The sequence below is a fragment of the Danio rerio genome, chromosome 1 (assembly GCF_052040795.2).
Source record: "Danio rerio strain M-AB ecotype USA chromosome 1, GRCz13ab, whole genome shotgun sequence".
Taxonomy (NCBI): domain Eukaryota; kingdom Metazoa; phylum Chordata; class Actinopteri; order Cypriniformes; family Danionidae; genus Danio; species Danio rerio.
The window spans coordinates 46,843,727-46,863,269 of record NC_141021.1 but is presented as its reverse complement, the minus strand read 5'-3'; the positions used below and the strand labels follow the sequence as shown (position 1 = coordinate 46,863,269).

The window sequence follows — 19,543 nt, the reverse complement described above, 5'->3', positions numbered from 1 at the left end:
TCATGTTTGGTAGAGAGAGAAAATGCAATTTCATCTCTGCAATGTCAGTTTTTGTGCACAAGTAAACCATGCAACATACTAAACGGGTGTCTGTGTGCCAGAATCCCAGCAGGCACACATTATGAGATGTTAGTATAAGGTTGGTTTTAGGTCGTGACGTCAGATGACAAAAATTCAATGTCTAGCCAGCTTCCAAGGACGACGTTATTATTTTTATGTCCAATAATGACGTCAAATAATGTTGATATTTGGTTCATTTTAGGTTGTGTTGGAAAGTGACCAAAATCTAACGTCTGATAGATGTCATGGTGGTAACGTCCACACAACGTCAAGGAGTAGCATAATTAGATGTTGATTTTAGGTTAGACATTGGACATTGATGTCAGCCTGACGTTGGGTTCTGACATCAACCCAATTTTCACTTCCAAACAAAATTGAACGTCACCTCGACGTTGGGGTACGTTGGGGTACAAGGTCAATATGACATCATGTTGACGTCCAGTGCCTGCAGGGATGTACCACATATTAGATAATGGTTTACACAATGCAGCATTGTTGGGGAAAATCAAATATAATCCTGTAGCACTACTACACTTGATTTTGGTTTTATTGTAAAAATAAAGAAAACATGTTAAATGACAATTTTGAAATATTTTATGGCATACTTCAAAAAATAAAGATGATTTAGTATTTAAAATTGAATATTTTTTTAATTGGTCTTACTCTTCGTATTTTCATATTTTCTTAGTATATGTAATAATTCCGGTACTATTATTTACCATAACCCGACATATCTACCATTTGGTAGCGGTTGATATTTTAGGGTGCTTTCCCACTTGCATTTTTGGTCCGCACTTAGGTTCGTTGGACGTCAGAGTATGGTACATTTAGCTAGTGTAAATGTGTCTTCTGAACTCAGGTGCGCACCTGTGAACTATACTCTAAACCGCCTGAAAGAAGTGTTCTAGGGTACAGTTCATGCGAAAAAAAAACAGCAGCTGTGTTTCATTTTAGAGGCTACATCCTCAGAAGGATGCAGAATTCAAAGGTGAGTCCTTCGAAGTCCATACAGAGTGAAACAAGCGTTTTGAAATGAGACAATCTGGTCTACAGAGGACAGATCTCGTCAACCAGTCAACCGTAACAGCTGCTGTTAATAAGCGCTGATAAAGTTTGTAATGACTTTTTTTAAAGTGATTTTAAAACTTATTTAAGTGATCTGCCGGCAAAACAAGGTTTACAATAGCTGGAAATATATTTCCTTTGACCCATACAAGTACACAAAAAATGTAAACTGTCTATAAAATCACTCTTTAGCAAGACGTGTCATTCTCTTTTTGTTTTTTTTAACATGTTTATAATTCCGAGTAAGATAAATTAATTTAACTTAATTTTTACATTTAAACCAGAGTTTTCTTTTAAAAACGTCCTGCCGTTATCAGCACACAATGAATCTTGGGACGTTTGAGGCGGTGAATGATCCACTGGTTGTGTCCTTCATTACTTGGGAAACAAAGGATGCATTTGGAGGCTGCGTTTGAAGGAGCCTTCAATTTTTTTTTTAAATGAGACTCGATGATGCAGCCCACTTCAAATGCATCCTTCAGAGGATGCAGCCTCTAAAATGAGACACAGCTAGTGTTAACACAAACCAACCGAGAAGGTGGCAAAGGGGACAATTGAACTTGGGTCTGGGCAATTGAACCAAATGTGAAAGCACCCTTAGAAATTATGAGATGTGTTGAAAAACAAATTGAGTGTGTTAACTTGAGACATTTGGAGTTAAGAAATACAGGTACAGGAGCTGTTACTGGGGAAATACTATTTCAAAAGATACATATTTTGTACCTGAAGGGTCCATAATGATAGCTCAAAGGTACTTTTTAGGTACATTTGGGAACTAAAATGTACCCTTGAGGTACCACTGTGGACTCACTGTGGAAAAGGTACAGCCCCAGTGACAGCTCCTGTTCCTTTATTTCTGAGAGTGTACCTTTATTTCTTAGTTTGCAGCAAACTAATGTCTTTCTCATGGGGGTGAAATTCAACACTACCAAACACTCACTGTGATGAGCAACTTCCGGTGAATTCACACACACACACACACACACACACATACACACAAATTGTAGTTGCCCTTCCCATTTCAGTCTTTCTCTCACATATCCCCCATTCATGTGATTTAATGACTCATTTTTGATCTAATATTCAGCGATATTGACGTGCTCGCTACCCCTCCATTGGCTGCCAACTCATTGTGTCTCATTGTTAAATAGCGTGGCTGACAGCCAATGGGCACGCAGATGGTGGGTGGGATGATGAAGGCACTATCTGCGCAACTGTACTCTATCCAATAAAGAATCAAGGTGTGGATGTCTTTGATTCAAAGAATAACCTCATGCATCAAAATCAGTGCATCAGTTTACTCAGTTAGTTGATTGACTAGTTGAATTCTAGAGTACTTGTAGATTATAATAACTTGACTCGTTGATATGTGCGCAACCGGTGCAAGCTGTAACGCAAACAGGCTGAAGATTAGGTTCTGGATGGAAAATGAAAATGAAACAGCCTGCTGGCAGGAGTTTTTATAAAACATTTATGGCGAAGTTGAGAGAAAAAGCACTTGAGCCTCTCACCGGGACTCACATGTTTGTGCGAGCGTATTTGCACGCACATTTGTGTTAAGCACAGCCTGGCTTTGCACATGGTGGGAGACTGAAGCAAGCTCCCTGCATCTTGCTGCTCATTCAGTGAGAGCCATCTGCTGAAGGCTGAACAGCTCCGGAAAGAGAAAGACAAGGCTTTCTGAATCCGAGCTGACAAAACCCAATTTAACAGCACAGCTGGAGTGCTTTGTGCAAAATCTTTTCCGATATCATCATTTTTGCATTCTTTTGTCAGCATCAGGGATGCATTTGTTTGTGTTGGCCAGTGTGTGCATGTCTTGCGTACTCTGCAACTCTGAATCGAAGCTCTGAATGGTGGCCAGTTCGGTTGCATAGTAACTGCATGTTATAGTGAATGATGTTGCCTTCAAAGAACTTTACAAGCGGTGAGGAGTAAATGTGTGTGTGTGTGTCTGTCTATTTGTCTGTCTGTCTGTGTGTGTCAAGGGAGGTCAGACTGAAAGATGAGAGGCAGAGAAGGCACATGCGGGATTGCACTGTAGAGTCTTGGCCGTTGGATGAAGGTATAAAGAAAGTACGCCCACACCAAAGATGTTTCGTAATCCACAGATAAGCATTTATTCTTTTGTCATGCTATCTGTCCGCCACTTTGTGGAGTAAGTGAAAAGATTCAACAGCTCATCCCTTCATATTCGTACATTCAAATGCATACATTCTGGGTAGAAAGGTATAACTAATGCTTTGGTCATCTATGAGCAACCTCACAAACATGGTCGCTCGAGAGCACCTCAAGGCAGTTTGACCTGTTACCCGTTTGGCTGAGATATACATTCACAAACAATTATAAGACAGAAATGTGTCATCCGTGGGACAAAAAGGAACAGTATTTGCTTTTCAGGGTAAACACAAAACAGCATATTGCTAGAATTAACAGTGGATCATGATATCTTTCAGATGATTACATATTGTCTTTAAGGAACTTGCATTTCTCTTTCTATCAGCATGTCCATCCTTTATCATCCACATCTTTGGCTTAACCGCCCACAACCGCCCCTGCATTTTGTACTTTTTCTCTTTCTCTCCTTTTCCTTTTCACTCTTCTCTTGTCCTTGCTGTTTGTGTTAGTTTTCCCTAAAGCATTTTGATTTGTTATTGCAGTTTGGAAAGAGGAGGAAAGGGAATAGGCAAAGCCATTTCCTTCGGAATACCCGTAAAGAGCAGCCCAGGCAGTCTATGATTGCACCTGTTCTTCACACATCTGTGACCAATGGTAGACATTATTATAAATGCCAACCAATCTGTCAGTAAGCACAATTTACTAATTTTCCAATTAGCTTTACACTGGTAGTCCAGCTTGCTCCATATATCGCCTTGCCTTGGGAAACAAATCCTTGATTTACACTTTGCCAACTCTGTTGTTACAAGGTGCAAAATGTTAACCGTCTAGTTTAGGGGTGCCCAAACTCGGTCCTGAGAGGTCGATGTCCAACATTTTTTAGTTCCAACCCCAATTAAACACACCTGAACCACCTGAACTCTTTCTAGGTATACCTGAAACTTCCAGGCAGGTGTGTTAAAGTAAGTTGGAGCTAAACTATGCAGGACCGAGTTTGGACACCCGTTAGATTTTGAAATCAATACCTTAAATGAGAAAGGATGGATTGTGCTATTGTCCTGATACAATTGGTTACACTTTGATTTTGAAAAGAAGAAGAACAAAAGAAGAAAACTCTTAGTACAATGTTGGTACTGTATTTTACAGTATTGACAGAACATGTTAACAGTACTTTGACAAGGATACAAAAAAGTACATTCTCACACTCTCACACCAATGACTGATCTTTCCATGCACTGACCGTAGAATTACCACAGACGTTACTCACAGTGACATTCTTGGCCATTCAGAACAGTGACAAACATAAGGCCCTTCTATAGCGCTATTTACAGCTCCCTCTGCCAAGATGTTATATTTACACGAGTGATAATTGCTGTCATAGCTGGTGGGTGATGTAATCTTTCGCCTTCCCTTGTGCGTACTCTCTCTGTCCTGCTTGTGCGTTATCTTTCCCTGTTCTTATCTTATTTTGAAATTGCAACACTTTCCAACCCATCACTTCTTTGTTCTGTCTCTTTATCTTGCCTTGCTGTTGCACACCGTTTCTTTTGTGCTTCTCCTGCTTTGACTGATTTCGAGACACTTCTGTCCTAATAGATGGAATATTACATTCGATCGCTCTGAAGGGAATCAAAAGATTTGCTCATTATGCTATTGCTCCCAGTAACTACTGTAAAACGGAGCTGTAGAGTGTTGGAGAGAGGGTGTCATGGTGACATCACAAGCTATAATTTCAACTATCATAGAAGCACTTAGAGTGGCTGAAAAAGTCTAAAAGCATACAAATATTGTACGTAAACCTAAGATGGAAATGTCTATCCTCTGTCTGCACTGACCGACAGAGATGGCTCAGAATACACTTGTCCTCAAAAAAGAAGGACCGAGTATCTGCCTAACCTAACCAAGCCCTGTAAACAGCTTTCATAACTTTCCATTAGGGCCTGTACTGCCCGACGTTCCCTGCTTACCTACTGTATCCTAAATCAGTGTAGTGCCCTCTAGATACCAGAAACTAGAGGCTCAAACTGAACAGAACAAAGATACAGGTGAGGCATGTGGTAAACAGGAATCAAGGCATTCAAGAGTTAAACCGAGCAAACGGGGTTTTCCCTCCTTCAGAGAGGAGAAAAAATGAGGGGGAGAAGGGTTCATCTGAGAGGGACAGATTCAGCCAAAGAGAAGGTGGATGCAGACAGTCAAAACAGACATGGAGAGTAGCAAGAATGTTGAAGACGAGGAGCGAGAAGAAGAGGAAGATGGTGGCAGAGAGTCGAATTCTGGAGGGCACTCAAGCTCAAAGCAGCGCAGGGAGGTGATGCCTGCATCTTCATTGCCATAGTTGGCCCAATACTCTTCTGGGTCGAGCTTGGGAAGCAGAGCTTCTTCCTCGCCAAGCTCATATTTTGTGGATGTAGATGTGACTGAAGATTTTCCTCCAGTGTAGGGATGTGCCTTGGTCTCGGAGCTCTTCTCAAAGATACCTTTGGAGGTGCTGACAGGCTTGTTCTTTGAGAACCACCAGCGGGTCTTGGTGCTGAAGGTGGTAGTGGTGGTGCCAGCCAGGGAGCCGGGGTCGGGAAGGGGGCACAGGGCGAAGTCCATCTCCCTCAGAAAGCGCAGGTCCTGTCCACGGCGAGAAGCTGGGGAAGCACACAGAACCTCGGAGCTGGACAGACGGGCACCTCTGAAGAACTCCCACAGGGGGCGAGCCTCGCAGCCACACGCCCAGGGGTTGTTGTTCAGCCGGAGGAACTCAATGGAGGAGACGTCACGCATGGCCTGACCGGGCAGCTCCGCCAGAGAGTTGTTGAAGAGGAAGAGCATGGTCAGCCTGCCCAGGTCCCGGAAGGCACGGCGGTTGACCTGACGGACCCTGTTGTCATGCAGGAGCAGTCGATCGAGGTTGACCAGGCCACGAAACACATTTTCGGACAGGGTACGGATGCGGTTGCCATGCAGGAAGAGCTGGCTGAGGTTGATCAGGTCGGCGAAGAGATCATCCTGGATGAAGTGGAGCTGGTTCTCCTGCAGGTAGAGGAACTGCAGGCTGTAGAGCTTGTGAAAGATGTCGTGGGGAAGGGCAGCCAGTTTGCAGCGGTGCATGTGGAGGCTCTGGAGCTTCTCTAGGCCCCGGAAAGCTCCACCTTCAAGGCGATGCAGGTTTGGGTTGTCACCTAGATCGAGCTCCTCCAGATCGCGCAGCTCACTGAATGCACCAGCCTCAATCCAAGTGATGTTGTTGGAGAAGAGCCACAAAACCTGGTATGTGATGAATTGAAATATAGAAAGTAGAAAGGCAGAGAAAGAGAAAAATGAGGTGAAGATGTTGAGAGGAAAAACAAAATTAGTAAACTCAACAACCAAAATGGCATATATTTCTCTAATCTGTATTTATAAACGTAATTATATTAAATGTTTTATTCTATCCACATAAAGTTCCTTACCTGTGTGCCAAAAGCAAAAGACCCCACTCTCAGTTCAGTAATGCGGTTGTTCTGCAGAAAAACGCGCTGGGATTCGTAGGGCATGCCGTGGGGTACAATGGTAAAGTTCTGCGCCTGGCAGCTCACCGTCATTGGGGTCGGATAACACACACACCTGTGCGGGCAGTTCTGCGCAGGCACCGGCTTTACCACGACCAGCCAGACAACCAGCCAGAGCGAGAGCGCGCCTGATGGAGGAGAGAGAGAGAGAGCGCGTCACGTCACACTGTCTTACTAGCGCATGCATACTGCTCATTATCCACAGAAAAGCTCCCCAAAACAGTCCGTAAGTATCATTTTAAATTCATAAATTTGTATTAAAACATATTAGTGGCTTGATGTTTTACATTTAATTTCCAAAAATGATTTGCAACAAAATGAATTTCTACAAACGCACAAACAGGTTATCATCCTTACAACGCATTTGTTTTCTATCAATGTGGCAATGTAATTTCGTTATGTGTTTTCAGTTTCAGCCCGTTAGCAATTTAAAGTCGTCGAAAAAGTGCGATTTTATAATCAAAAGTAAAGTTACAACATTTAGTGATAGGAAATGTAGGCTAATGCTGCAAATATTCTTCATAATCTGAATATTAGTCTCTCTTTTCTCTCACACAATTGCAATTCAAAGTTCCAAAAACTAAAAACTTTGAATATAGGCTATGCGTACACTTGTTTGAATGAACACTTAATTCAAATCACTAATACATTAACACAAAACACATTATGTCTCACAGACGAAATATTTTCTAACAAACTATAGCTGCGTAAGACCATGCAAAAATGATACAATTCTAAACCGTTTGAATATATCAATCTTCAAATCTCAGTACATCCATTTCCAAAACTTAAGCGTTACAAAAGCAGATTTCAAATGCTCAAAGATGAACAGAGAAAAAGCAGAAACTTACTCTTAAAGTTGTGCGCAAAGGAGCTGCGTTGGCTCCGCGTAAAAGTTGATGTTTCCATTCCGAACCAAAGCCGAGAGCGAGTTAGCCTGAGGAGTTTAGAGACTGATTCTCTGCTATCTCCGCTGATGCTCTGGTTCCCGAGTCGGAGCGACTGAGAGAGTGCCGTCTGATGGGTCCCGGGCCCATTATATACCCGAGCGCAGCGCGCGCCTACGGCTGTGGGCACCACGGAATCTCTCTACGTCACCAGTCGGGTCAAGCCCAAGCGAGGGTGGCAAACGGAAAAGGCGGTGCGGAGAGAGGAGGGGAGGGCTCTCGCGCACCAGTTTGGACCGAGGAAGTCAGACGTCTTAGCTACGATGGTGGAGACGTAGTTTGGAGAGGGCGGGGGAGCGCGCAGGCACGGCGCCCGGTAATGACTGAACGGAGAGCATGCGAGGAGGAGCGCACGAGGCACATGAAAGAGGCGCACAGCTCGTTTCTGGCTTAGCATCTCCGTCCCCTTGGATTATGTTATCCTCCGCATTATTAAAAAGACGCCAGAAACAAATGAAACAAACGCATTGTTTGCAGGGGAGACTTTGCGCTCTAGAGACATAAGGGTTAAGACTTCAAATATAGAAATATGAAGCACCAGTGTTGGAATCATCCTTAACAGATTTGATAATGGGTGACTAAAGAATGTAATTACTGTCACTTACAGCTAAAAAGAAAAACAAACCAACACCAAATTTGGTCTCAGTTCCTATATGGACAGCTTTCTGGATCAAACCATGGCATGTTTTTACTCTAGATGTTTGGGGATTATAGTTTTATCGTTTACAACACTGGCCCACTCAAGATTTAAATAAAACATTTAAAAAAAAAAAAAAAAAAAAAAAAAAATATATATATATATATATATATATATATATATATATATATATATATATAATTCAAACAGGTTGATCAGGTCACTTACTCAAAACGAATACATTAAGTATTGATGAACTAGAATTATGATTATTTTAGTATGTGAAAAAAAGCACTGAAAAAAATCATCAATAGTAAAAATGTGTAATGTCCTGACAGAGAATTTTTGTGTATATACACACATACACTCACGGGCCACTTTATTAGGTTCACCTGTCCAACTGCTTGTTAATGCCAATTTCTTATCACAGGGGAGCAACTCATTACATTTAGGCATGTAGCTATGGTCAAAACGATCTGCTTCAGTTCAAACCAAGCATCAAAATGGAGAAGAAAAGTGATTTAAGTGACTTTGAACGTGGCATGGTTGTTGGTGTCAGACAGGCTCGTCTGAGTATTTCATAAACTGCCGATCTACCGGGATTCTTTCAAGCACGACCATCTCTAGGTTTTACAGAGAGTGGTTCAAATATCCAGTGAGCAGCAGTCCTGTGGGCGCAAATGCCTTGTTGATGCCAGAGGTCAGAGGAGAATGGCCTGACTGGTTTGAGCTGATAGAAAGACAACAGTTACACAAATAACCACTCGTTACAACCGAGGTATGCAGAAGAGCATTTCTGAACTCACAACACGTCAAACCTTGAGGCAGATGGACTACAGCGGCAGAAGACCACAACGGGTGCCCCTCCTGTCAGCTAAGAACAGGAAACTGAGGCTACAATTCGCACAGGCTCACCAAAATTGGACAATAGAAGATTGGAAAAATGTTGCCTGGTGTGATGAGTCTCGATTTCTGCTGTGACATTCAGATGGTAGGGTCAGAAAATTGGTGTCAACAACATGAAAGCATGGATCCATCCTGCTTTGTATCAACAGTTCAGGCCTGGAGTGGTGGTGTAATGGTGTGGGGGATATTTTCTTGGCATACTTTGGGCCCATTAATACCAATTGCTGACCATGTCCATCTCTTTATGACCACAGTGCACCCATCTTCTGATGACTAATTCCAGCAGGATAACGTGCCATAAAGCGTGAATCAACTCAGACTGGTTTCTTGAACATGACAATAAGTTCACTTTACTCAAATGGCCTCCACAGTTACCAGACTCAATCCAATAGAGCACCTTTGAGATGTGGTGGAACGGGAGATTCACATCATGGATGCGCAGCCGACAAATCTGCAGCAACTGCGTGATGCTATCATGTCAATATGAACCAAAATCTCTGAGGAATATTTCCAGTATCTTGTTGAATCTGTGCCACGAAGGATAAAGGCAATTCTGAAACCAAAAAAGGTTCCAACCCGGTGCTAATAAGGTGTACCTAATAAAGTGGCCGGTGAGTGTATATGAAATAGTTTTAATTATGTCTTTTTAGTTTATTTATAGTCAATCAATTGCTTATCAAAGGTCAATTTTAATGGATAATTACTGGTGATATTCTGCCAGGACATTATTTTGTGTGTGTGTGTGTTTGTGTCCAGGATAACTGAGCTCAATCAATATTAATAATCCTGTCTGCATTTGCATTGTTTTGCTTATTAGTTATAAGATCACAAAGGACCCCCAACTTGAGCTAAATAGGAAGCATACTGTATATGAGCATATCCTGAATAAGCATATTCAGGGTCAGTTTTAACTTCCAGCCCTGCCCTTGACTTAAAGTCATCATTCAGAAGTGTTTGCCTGGTCAGTACCACAACTAACCAATCAGAATCCAGAAATTCCAGAGATCCTTTTCATAAACAGACAGACAAACCGAAAGACAGCGGCAGACCCGAGGATGTCCATGTTGTTGTTTAGTACCTCCTCCATTCGCTCATGTTCTGGACACCTCTCTCTTTTCCTCCCTCCTTCTCCACCTCCACAAAAAACACAAGATGACTGGACAAACAGGCTTTCCCCGCTCCACCTACACCTACCAGCTGGGACGTGTGAGTGAGTGCGTGTGAGGGTTTTTATGTCTCATGTATATCACCCTATCGCCGAATGACTGACAGCATCTGAGTCGTGGAACAGTTGTCCAGGAAAAAAAGCAACAACAAAAAGGCAGCGAAAGAGGAAGAATAGGACTAGGAGGAAGTGTAGTTGGAAAGGAGGAGTTCGTGGAATTAAAAAAAACAGCACATGACTCATATGTAGTGGAATAAGAGAGATTTGGGATTGCACTTAGAAGGATGTTACGCGTAAGGCTTGATTAGTGTGCGGGCAGCAGCCTCATGCATTAAAGCTGCATCCCCTGTAGGCTTTCCAAGAGTGGCTTTGTAGTGCCCTAAGGGAGTGCTCTACTGTGGCAGCCCACATACAATGACAGATTTGCTCTGCCTGTTGCATAGAGATGGCAGAATCAAAATCGATGCACTAACTTTAGAGACCTGCGTCATGACCCTTGCTGGTTTTCAGTGCTGCGCAATAAATCGAAACATTGCAAATTTACATATCGCGATACACACTCAAAAAAAGGGACTTTTGCTTGATCAAACTACTTACAGTTGAAGACAGAATTATTCGCCCCCCTGTTTATTTTTTCCATAATTTCTGTTTAAGGGAGAGAAGACTTTTTCAACACATTTCTAACCATAATAGTTTTAATAACTCATTTCTAATGACCAATTTCTTTTATATTTGTCATGATGACAGTAAATAACATTTTACTAGATATTTTTCAAGACATTTTTTATACAGCTTAAGGTGACATTTAAAGGCTTAACTAGGTTAATTAGGTTAACTAGGCAGGTTAGGGTAACTTGGCAGGTTTGTTATATAGCTTAAAGAAGCAAATAATTTTGACCTTAAAATGGCTTAAAAAAATAATAAAACTGCTTTTGTTCTACCCGAAATAAAACAAATAAGACTTTTTCCTGAGGAAAAAATAGTATCAGATATACTGTGAAAATTTCCTTGCTCTGTTAAACTTCATTTAAGAAATATTAAAAAAAAAAAAAAAAAGAAGGCTAATAATTCTGACTTCAATTGTATTTAAAATAATCTAAAACAACACAATTCTTATTTTTTGGAGACAACTTCTTTGTTTTAAGTTAACTTAATAGATTTGTGTTGGGAGAACATGAAGGAGTTGTGTGTAACCTAGCATGTTTTAAAGTGTACATATCACAATACTTTGAAAATAAGAGCAATTTAAAAAGTTGGTTCATCTTAAAATGATCATATACTCAGCATTTATTCCCACACAAATGGTACTAAACCTTTATGAATCCATCTTATGGATGCTTGATAATAATTGCTGAACAAACAACACTATTTTTACACGCATGCACTTATATAAATACAATTCTGTACATATTATTAGGTATACCTGGACAAACATTTGTCATTTTGTATATTTTTATTCTCTATTTACTTTTTACAACACAGGCTCATTGTAAAAACGTACCCCTGTATACATTTCTGGAGAGCGCAAATTGTGGAGACAGAGATACGTATGGCTGCATTTCGTTTTTAGAATGAACGCTTCTGTTCATTTTCGTGCTACTAGCTGACTGCTTACCTCCGTATGGACAGCTTTTCCGCTGTTATCGGTTTGCCCAGTAGCTCACCATGTATGTTGGCAGATATGAGAGACAGAGAGGAGTTGATCATGATGACAGGGTTTGATTATTGAATAAAAGACAAAAATAAAATAAACACGTAAATAACAACATGATAATGTGGTACATTCTGAAAATGTGGTAAAAAGCAGGGCTTTTTCTGGATTACTTTTAAAAAACACAGTCAGTTGGGTTTAGGGAAGGGTATGGGTGGGCGGTATTGGTCGGTCAGTCGATCAGACAGCAGCCTCTGGTGGATTTATGTGAGAACAGCAGGCTTGAATGGCACTCACGAGTGAAAATTCAGATCTGAAAAAGCGTATACAGCAGCCTCTGGTGGATTCGCAAATACAAAAACTATAAAAAAAAAGTACCTCCTGGGAGTTAATTTGTGAACTCCGGAAATGTATTTAGGAGTAGGTATCAATAATGAGCCTGGGCTGACTTTTTAAATTCCTTCATTAACTGTGTTTTTGTCATTCAGTCGCACTGTGGAAACTTCTGTCACGAAAAACAAATTCCTCATATGTGTAAACACACCTGGCAAATAAAACTCATTCTGAATTTTCTGAACAAGGTTTTCTGATCAATACTGCAATGAAGCAGCCATTGACATCCAGAACAAAAATGCTATAGAAATCAATGCCTGAATTTATTTTTAACATCCTTCAGTATAACTTCCTCTGTGTTTAACAGAAGAATATACTGTAGGTCTCCAACAGGGTTATAACAACTGGAGGATGAGTAAATGATGACAGAATTTTCATGTTTGGGTGAACTGTCTCTAAAACATGGTTGTTTACTTTCTGAAGCTAGTGATGCTTTCCTTTCCCTGAACATATCGATTATTTTTTTTCAATATGGCACAGCAGTGAGGTGCATGGAGGAGTCTGATTCCCAAGCTTAAGATAAAGGGGTCCCACTTTATATTAAGTGCCCCTAACTACTATGTACTTACATCAAAAAATAAATACAATGTACTTACTGTGTTTATAATGTATTTCAGAACACTTGTGGTGCCTTTGAGTTGGGATTGAGGTTGGGTTATGGACAGGTCTGGTGGCATGGGTAGATTTAAGGGTAGGTTAAGGTGTAAGGGATGGTCAACAGTGTATTTACAAATGTAATTACAAAAGTTAATTACAGATGTAATTACATACATGTATTTAATCAAGCTTAAGTACACAATAAATACATGTGTTTACACAATAAGTACATTGTAACAAACTATTAACTACTGTGTAAGTACATATTAGTTAAGGCCACTTAATATAAAGTGGGACCGATAAAGGTCATCTCAAAATGAAAATGCAGACATCATTTAGAAAGCCTAAGAGATGTATTGCTGTAACACAAAAGCAGATCTTTAAAAAATGCAGTTTTTTAATATATTGAAGTGACAGAAGTCATTTTTGTGCTAAGAGAAGTCAGATGTTTGAACAAATTAAGGTTTGCAATTGTATATTTGAAAGACAGTGCTGATCACCAAGGCTGCTGTTTCATTTTTATTTAATTATTATTAAAAGCAGTATTATTTCGAAATATTACCTACATTTTAAATAACTTTTTTTTTATTAAAACACATTTCTAAAATGTTAACTTATTCCTAAGATTCAATGCTGCATGTTTAGCAGCATTACTCCAGTCTTCAGTATCATGTGATCCTTTATTCATTCATTTATTCCCATTTGTTCATTCATTTATTCCCATTCATTTATTCATCCCTTTATTATTCAGGGGTTGCCACTGTGGATTGAACCGCCAACTTATCCAGCATATGTTTTAGGCAGCGGATGCCCTTCCAGCTGCAACCCAACACTAGGAAACATCCATGCACTCTCATTCACACACATACACTATGGACAATTTAGTTTATTCAATTCTCCTATAGCACATGTTTTTGGACTGTGGGGGAAACCGGAGCACCTGGAGGAAATCCACGCAAACAAGAGGAGAACATGCAAACTCCACACAGAAATGGCAACTGACCCAGCCGGGGCTTGAAACAGCAACCTCCTTGCTGTGAGGCAATCTAGCTGTGAGGCGATCGTGCTATTCACTGCGCCACCGTGCTGACCATGTGATCCTTCTGAAGGCACTGCTTCATATTTCTATTGAAACCATAATAGTCTTTACTTTCTTCGATAGAAAATTCAGGAGTTCGCTTTAAAACATATATTGTCAACTGATTAATGAAAGTTTTAAACACTTGTTTTTTAAAGTTGCTTTTGAATGCTAATAATATATCTCAGTTTCCACAAAAATATGAAATTTTCAACATTGATAATTATTAAAAAAAATGTTACTAGAGCAGCAAATCAGCATATTACAGGTTATTCAGAAGGACTGAATGGCAATGAAAACTACCGTAATGAAGAAATGCCAGCTTTAAACAACATGAATAACACTTTAAACCTTCACATAGAAAACATTTCCTTTTAATTGATTAAATATTTTAAAAAACTACTGTTTTCATATTATTTTTTATCAAATAAATGCATCCTTGATGAGCAAAATAGACTTCTTTCAAACACAAGAACAAAGCTTTGTGTCCAAGCTTTTGACTTGCAGTTTACCTTAAAAATTTTAGCTTCTCTATAACAAGATTTGCATTGCATTAACCTAAAGAGATAAGAGATGCACTCAAATCCATCCATTCGTTCGTTCGTTCGTTCGTTCGTTCGTTCGTTCATTCATTCATTCATTCATTCATTCATTCAATCATTCATTCAGTTATAGGAATACTTGGCTTAAACTTCTCAGTTCATATGAATTGATTTTTTATTTAGATAACAAGTGAGCAGACTTTGAAGGGATTGAAATATTTATATATCATGTCTGATTAAAAATATCTTCATTTATGTAAATTGAACACATTTCTCATGAGTTTCGATCAACATCAGAGTAAATTATGCTAAAGTTGGAATTGGAAGGGTGGCACGGTGGCTCAGTGGTTGTCACCTCACAGCAAGAAGGTCGTTAGTTTGAGTCCCGGCTGGATCAGTTGGCATTTCTGTGTGGAGTTTGCATGTTCTCCCCATGTTCACTTGGGTTTGCTCCAGATGTCCCAATTTCCCCCAAAGTCTAAAGAAATGCACGATAGGTGAATTGGGTAAACAGAATAAGCCGTAGTGTATGAGTGTGTGTGTGAATGCAAGAGTGGATGGGTGTTTTCCAGTACTGGGTTGCAGCTGGAGGGGCATCCGCTTTGTAAAACATATGCCGGAATAGTTGACAGTTCATTCCGCTGTGATGACCCCTGATAAATCAGGGACTAAGCCGAAAGAAAATGAATGAATGAATTTAAATTGAATCTCAATCAAGATCTAACTTCAAACAAATTCTCCATCCAACATTATTTTCTTTTTTTGCAGTCTGTTTAATATGTTTTTTTACAACAGAACACTGAGGAAAAGATCTGTCTGTTTTCTACTTCAATTTTGACTTTAATTTACTTGGATTGTCTATGTTGATTAAACAAAAAAGACACACGCAGGAATAAAATCTATCCTGGGGATCATTTAATCCCTTTCCAAACACTGACTGCGTTTAGGTTATCGCTCACAACCAAGCTGCATTTTGGCAGTTCATTGTTTCTGTATTCCTCTAGATGCTTTGGGCTGCCAAAATACAATTCGAATGTGAGAGACCAGCGAACAGATCATGTCACAAAACCATCTAAAAAATATTGGTGTAAACCTAATTTTTTGCTGAAGGGAAATATATAATTCACTAAGGAGCCAGTGTTATTTTAGTATGATTAATGTTTTTTATTCAGTATTGTTCCTGTTTCATTGTAATATTATTTGTTTAATAAAATTCAATATATTCTTTATCTAAGTTGATCAAAGTGCTGTACATATGAGTAGTAAAACACAGTAAAAGAAGAGAGTAGAAAATTAGAAAATAAAAGGTAAAAAGCAAACAAAGAATCAGTAAAAGCAATATTAGAACTGATAATCAAGTAGTATTTAAAAATTTAATACTCCCAGCAGGCACAGGACATCAACATGATGTCAGATTAATGTTGTACCCCTACGTCGTGGAACATTGCATTTTGTTTGGAAATGAAAATCAAGTTGCCGTCAGAACCCAAAGTCGGGCTAACGTCATTGTCCGTCTAACCTAAAATCAACCAAAAATCAACACTGTTAATGTTTTCCTGCAGTAGTTCACCAGTAACTTACTGAAAATCAATTGCAGCAAAAATACTGTATTTACATTTACAGCACTGTTTATCTTGCTCTATATGTATGCACAGTATTGTATATCTTTACTGTAAAATTTACAGTAATTTTCACAATGCACTTTTAAAATAAAGTTGCATACCGCATAACTGTCCTACAGTAAAATACAGTTCATATTACAGTTATAACAGAACAGGTGCATGTGAGCGCTCTTAGTGTGTAACTTTATTGTACGCATTTGATCGTAATAATCTAGAAAAAGTCTGTAAAATAACAGTGTTTCTTTGTAAACATTTTAATGAAAATATCTGTAGATTTATTATTTTTTTGTACTTTATTTCAACAAAGAAATTTTACTGTAATTTTATGGTTTTTGTTTAGCAGCCGTGGCTGCCAGTCATTTGACCTTTTTTTTACGATTTCTTTTTTTTTTTTTTTTACAGTGTATAGAATATTTTCTGATGCTTCAGTTCGAACCTGAATCCATTCATTTCTGCTGTCAATATGAGTTAACAGCTACAACAACCATGACAATCTCTTAAAAAGAACAACTCACAAAGTGAATTTTGAATGACTTGGGATTCTGATAAGACAAAAAAAAAAAAAAAAAAAAAAAACAATAGATGAAAGACCCAAAAGAGCAACAGCAGACATTAAAACAATTTTTGACTACTTCATACAGCCTAATTTTGTTGGGAAAATGCCCCTTTTGTAACAAATTTAATTTGGTATAGTTTGTATCTTTATTTTAATGTATTTTTTGTTGGTACAAATACATTTTAGGCAAAGATACGTGCAAATACTTTTTTTTTCAATGATAAGGGAATTATTAATTCAATTCAAGTAGGCCTATTATTACAAATACAGTGTAGTATTTCTGACATTTTCCTTTATTTCATTGATTTGAGTTATGAATGTTTCGCTATACTAATTTATTATCACAACATTTTAGCTGGTATAGTATCGTGACATGAATTAATCGTGACGACCCTACACTCAAGTTATTTATACTATCCAGTAGCACTGCACGATATTGGAAAAATCTGATATTGCGATATTTTGTATTTTTGTGATATATATTGCGATGTGAATACAATTTCATTAGATGACTTTAAAACCTTTATATGGAAAGAATTCTTCCATTTTACATTGATTGGGGGTGATTTTGTAGGGTAATGAGTCTCGAATAAGATAGAACAAACAAATTACAAGCATAGATAAATACAATATAGCAAAGATAAAAGTAAATGATAGTTTTCTGGAGAGTATTCAGATACAGATATTGAATAATCAACACCGCATAGTCTTTGTTGTATATAATGTGACCCTTATTAAAGTTACAAACACTTCTTGTGGACGGATGTTATAAACTATATATTGAAATTGTTACACAGTCGCAAACCTTAAACGGATAGGATAGCCAAAAATTAACATGTACACACAATTTAGTCACCCTTCACTTGATTCAAACATTTAAGAGTAATTAAAATATCTTCTTTTGTGTTCAACATGAAAAAGAAAATGTTTGAAGCAAGAGAAGGGTGAAACTAAAGTAGTGAATAAAGTAAAATTTCGGGGTGAACTATCACTTTAAAAATGCATGCAGATTATACATTTGTATTTCATTATGATTAAACTCTGCATTGATTATAATCAACTATAATCCTAAGTCAAAATTCCATATTCTGCGATGTGACTTGCGGATGCACACATTGCGATATCGATGCGGAAATGATACACAGTATTGTGCAGCCCTACCCTATTCCAGCCTAATCTCACAAGGAAACAAGTATTTTACGTTTTGTCAGTTTAGTGGCTAATTCGTACAAATTTGTACAAGTTCAGTCGTACGAAAATGTACGATCTTAAAAAGGAGGCATGGCACCCAACCATCATTGGGTGATGAGCAAATCGTACTAAATTGTACAAATTAGACCGTACAAATTCATAAGAATTAACCACTAAATCAAAAAGTTACGAATTGCTGTAGGATTGCGTTGACTATTCAGCTTAAAGTGCCATTTAAAGAATTAACCAGGTAAATTATGCAAGTCATTGAACAACATTTTTTTGTTCTGTAGCCAATCAAATAATTAAAAAAAAATCCTTAAATTCAATTTCCTCTTTTTTAATTCCATCCAGACTAATAGAAATAAGACTTTTTCCTAAAGGAAAAATATAAATACAGTGCAAAATGTGTTACACATCACTTGGGAAATATTTAAAACAGAATACAAATTTCACAGGAGGGCTAATAATTCAGTCCTCAAGCTGTACACCGAGACGTCATCGCTCTGTTCAGAAGCTCCCTCAGCTCGGCTTGTCTGGATACAAGAATAGTTACAGCGGAGCTCAGAGCACCATAATCAGGTTTCAGGAGAATCTAATGATGCACAACCACAATCAAACGTTAAAATCCCCCGTGGTACCTTCACAGTCCCCCTTTTACTCGCCCTCTCTTTTCCTCGCTTGCTCATTATTTCTTCCTTCTCAAGCTCTTTATATCTTGCTGCTTGTGTCACCAGAGCTGTTAGCATACTTCAATTTGTGTCTCTCATCAACACTTTTCATCCTTCTGTGTGCGTCATTTGTAGAATATGTCTTTAATATTTTTAAACAATGTTTTTTTTTTTACCTTAAATGACTGCTATTTTACCCCTTTAACAAGATGTAAGATATGTCTTTGATGTCTTTAGAATGTGTCTGTAAAGTTTTAGCCCAAAATGCTCATCAGATCACTTATTTTACCCTGCTGAATATGTGAATTTGGAGGTCAAAGGAAATTTGTAGCTGTTTTTGTTGTTTGGCTGTGTTTTTAAATGCAAATGAGCTGATTTCGGGACTCTTGTTAAGGGGCGGATTTAATGATTTAGGGGCTTTAAGCAATTCCAGTCAAGAATACACATTTTTAATCATCTTATATCACTCAACCTCTTTTCTGTTTTATCTTCATACAATATCTACATTTTTAATCATCTGTTTTCTTCAATCAGAAGTAAAAAGTAAACTGAAATTATTATTTTTTTAAACTAAATGTTTACTTGATTTGACTGTCGTACTGCTCCATGACTAAGGGGGTGTGACAAATTGACATAGACATAATGATTATGTTAAAATTTATTTGTTAGACCCTCAACCTAAAAAAAATATGATAGGAAATGGTAGAAAAAGACAATGTTATAAATAGAATTTAGATTTCTACTTATTTATTGGGGGACCCCAAACAGACTGCTTACTTCGCTTATATCCACCCCTGCTCCT

At 38.5% G+C, this 19,543-nt stretch overlaps 1 protein-coding gene and 1 long non-coding RNA gene across 2 annotated transcripts; one reads left to right on the top strand and one right to left on the bottom strand.

The window, feature by feature from the left end:
- Window positions 1-5,324: 5,324 nt before the first annotated feature.
- Window positions 5,325-7,797, bottom strand: rtn4rl2a (reticulon 4 receptor-like 2 a). Its single transcript, NM_203479.1, is given in 3 exon segments — window positions 5,325-6,501; window positions 6,687-6,913; window positions 7,637-7,797. Coding segments are annotated over 3 exon segments (1,377 nt in total). The 5' UTR covers window positions 7,695-7,797; the 3' UTR covers window positions 5,325-5,409.
- A 3,840-nt stretch (window positions 7,798-11,637) lies between these two features.
- LOC147846989 (uncharacterized) lies at window positions 11,638-16,904 on the top strand. The gene is made up of 2 exons (XR_015476884.1): window positions 11,638-13,011; window positions 13,387-16,904. It is a non-coding gene; the product is annotated as an uncharacterized LOC147846989 (long non-coding RNA).
- The last annotated feature ends 2,639 nt before the right edge of the window (window positions 16,905-19,543 follow it).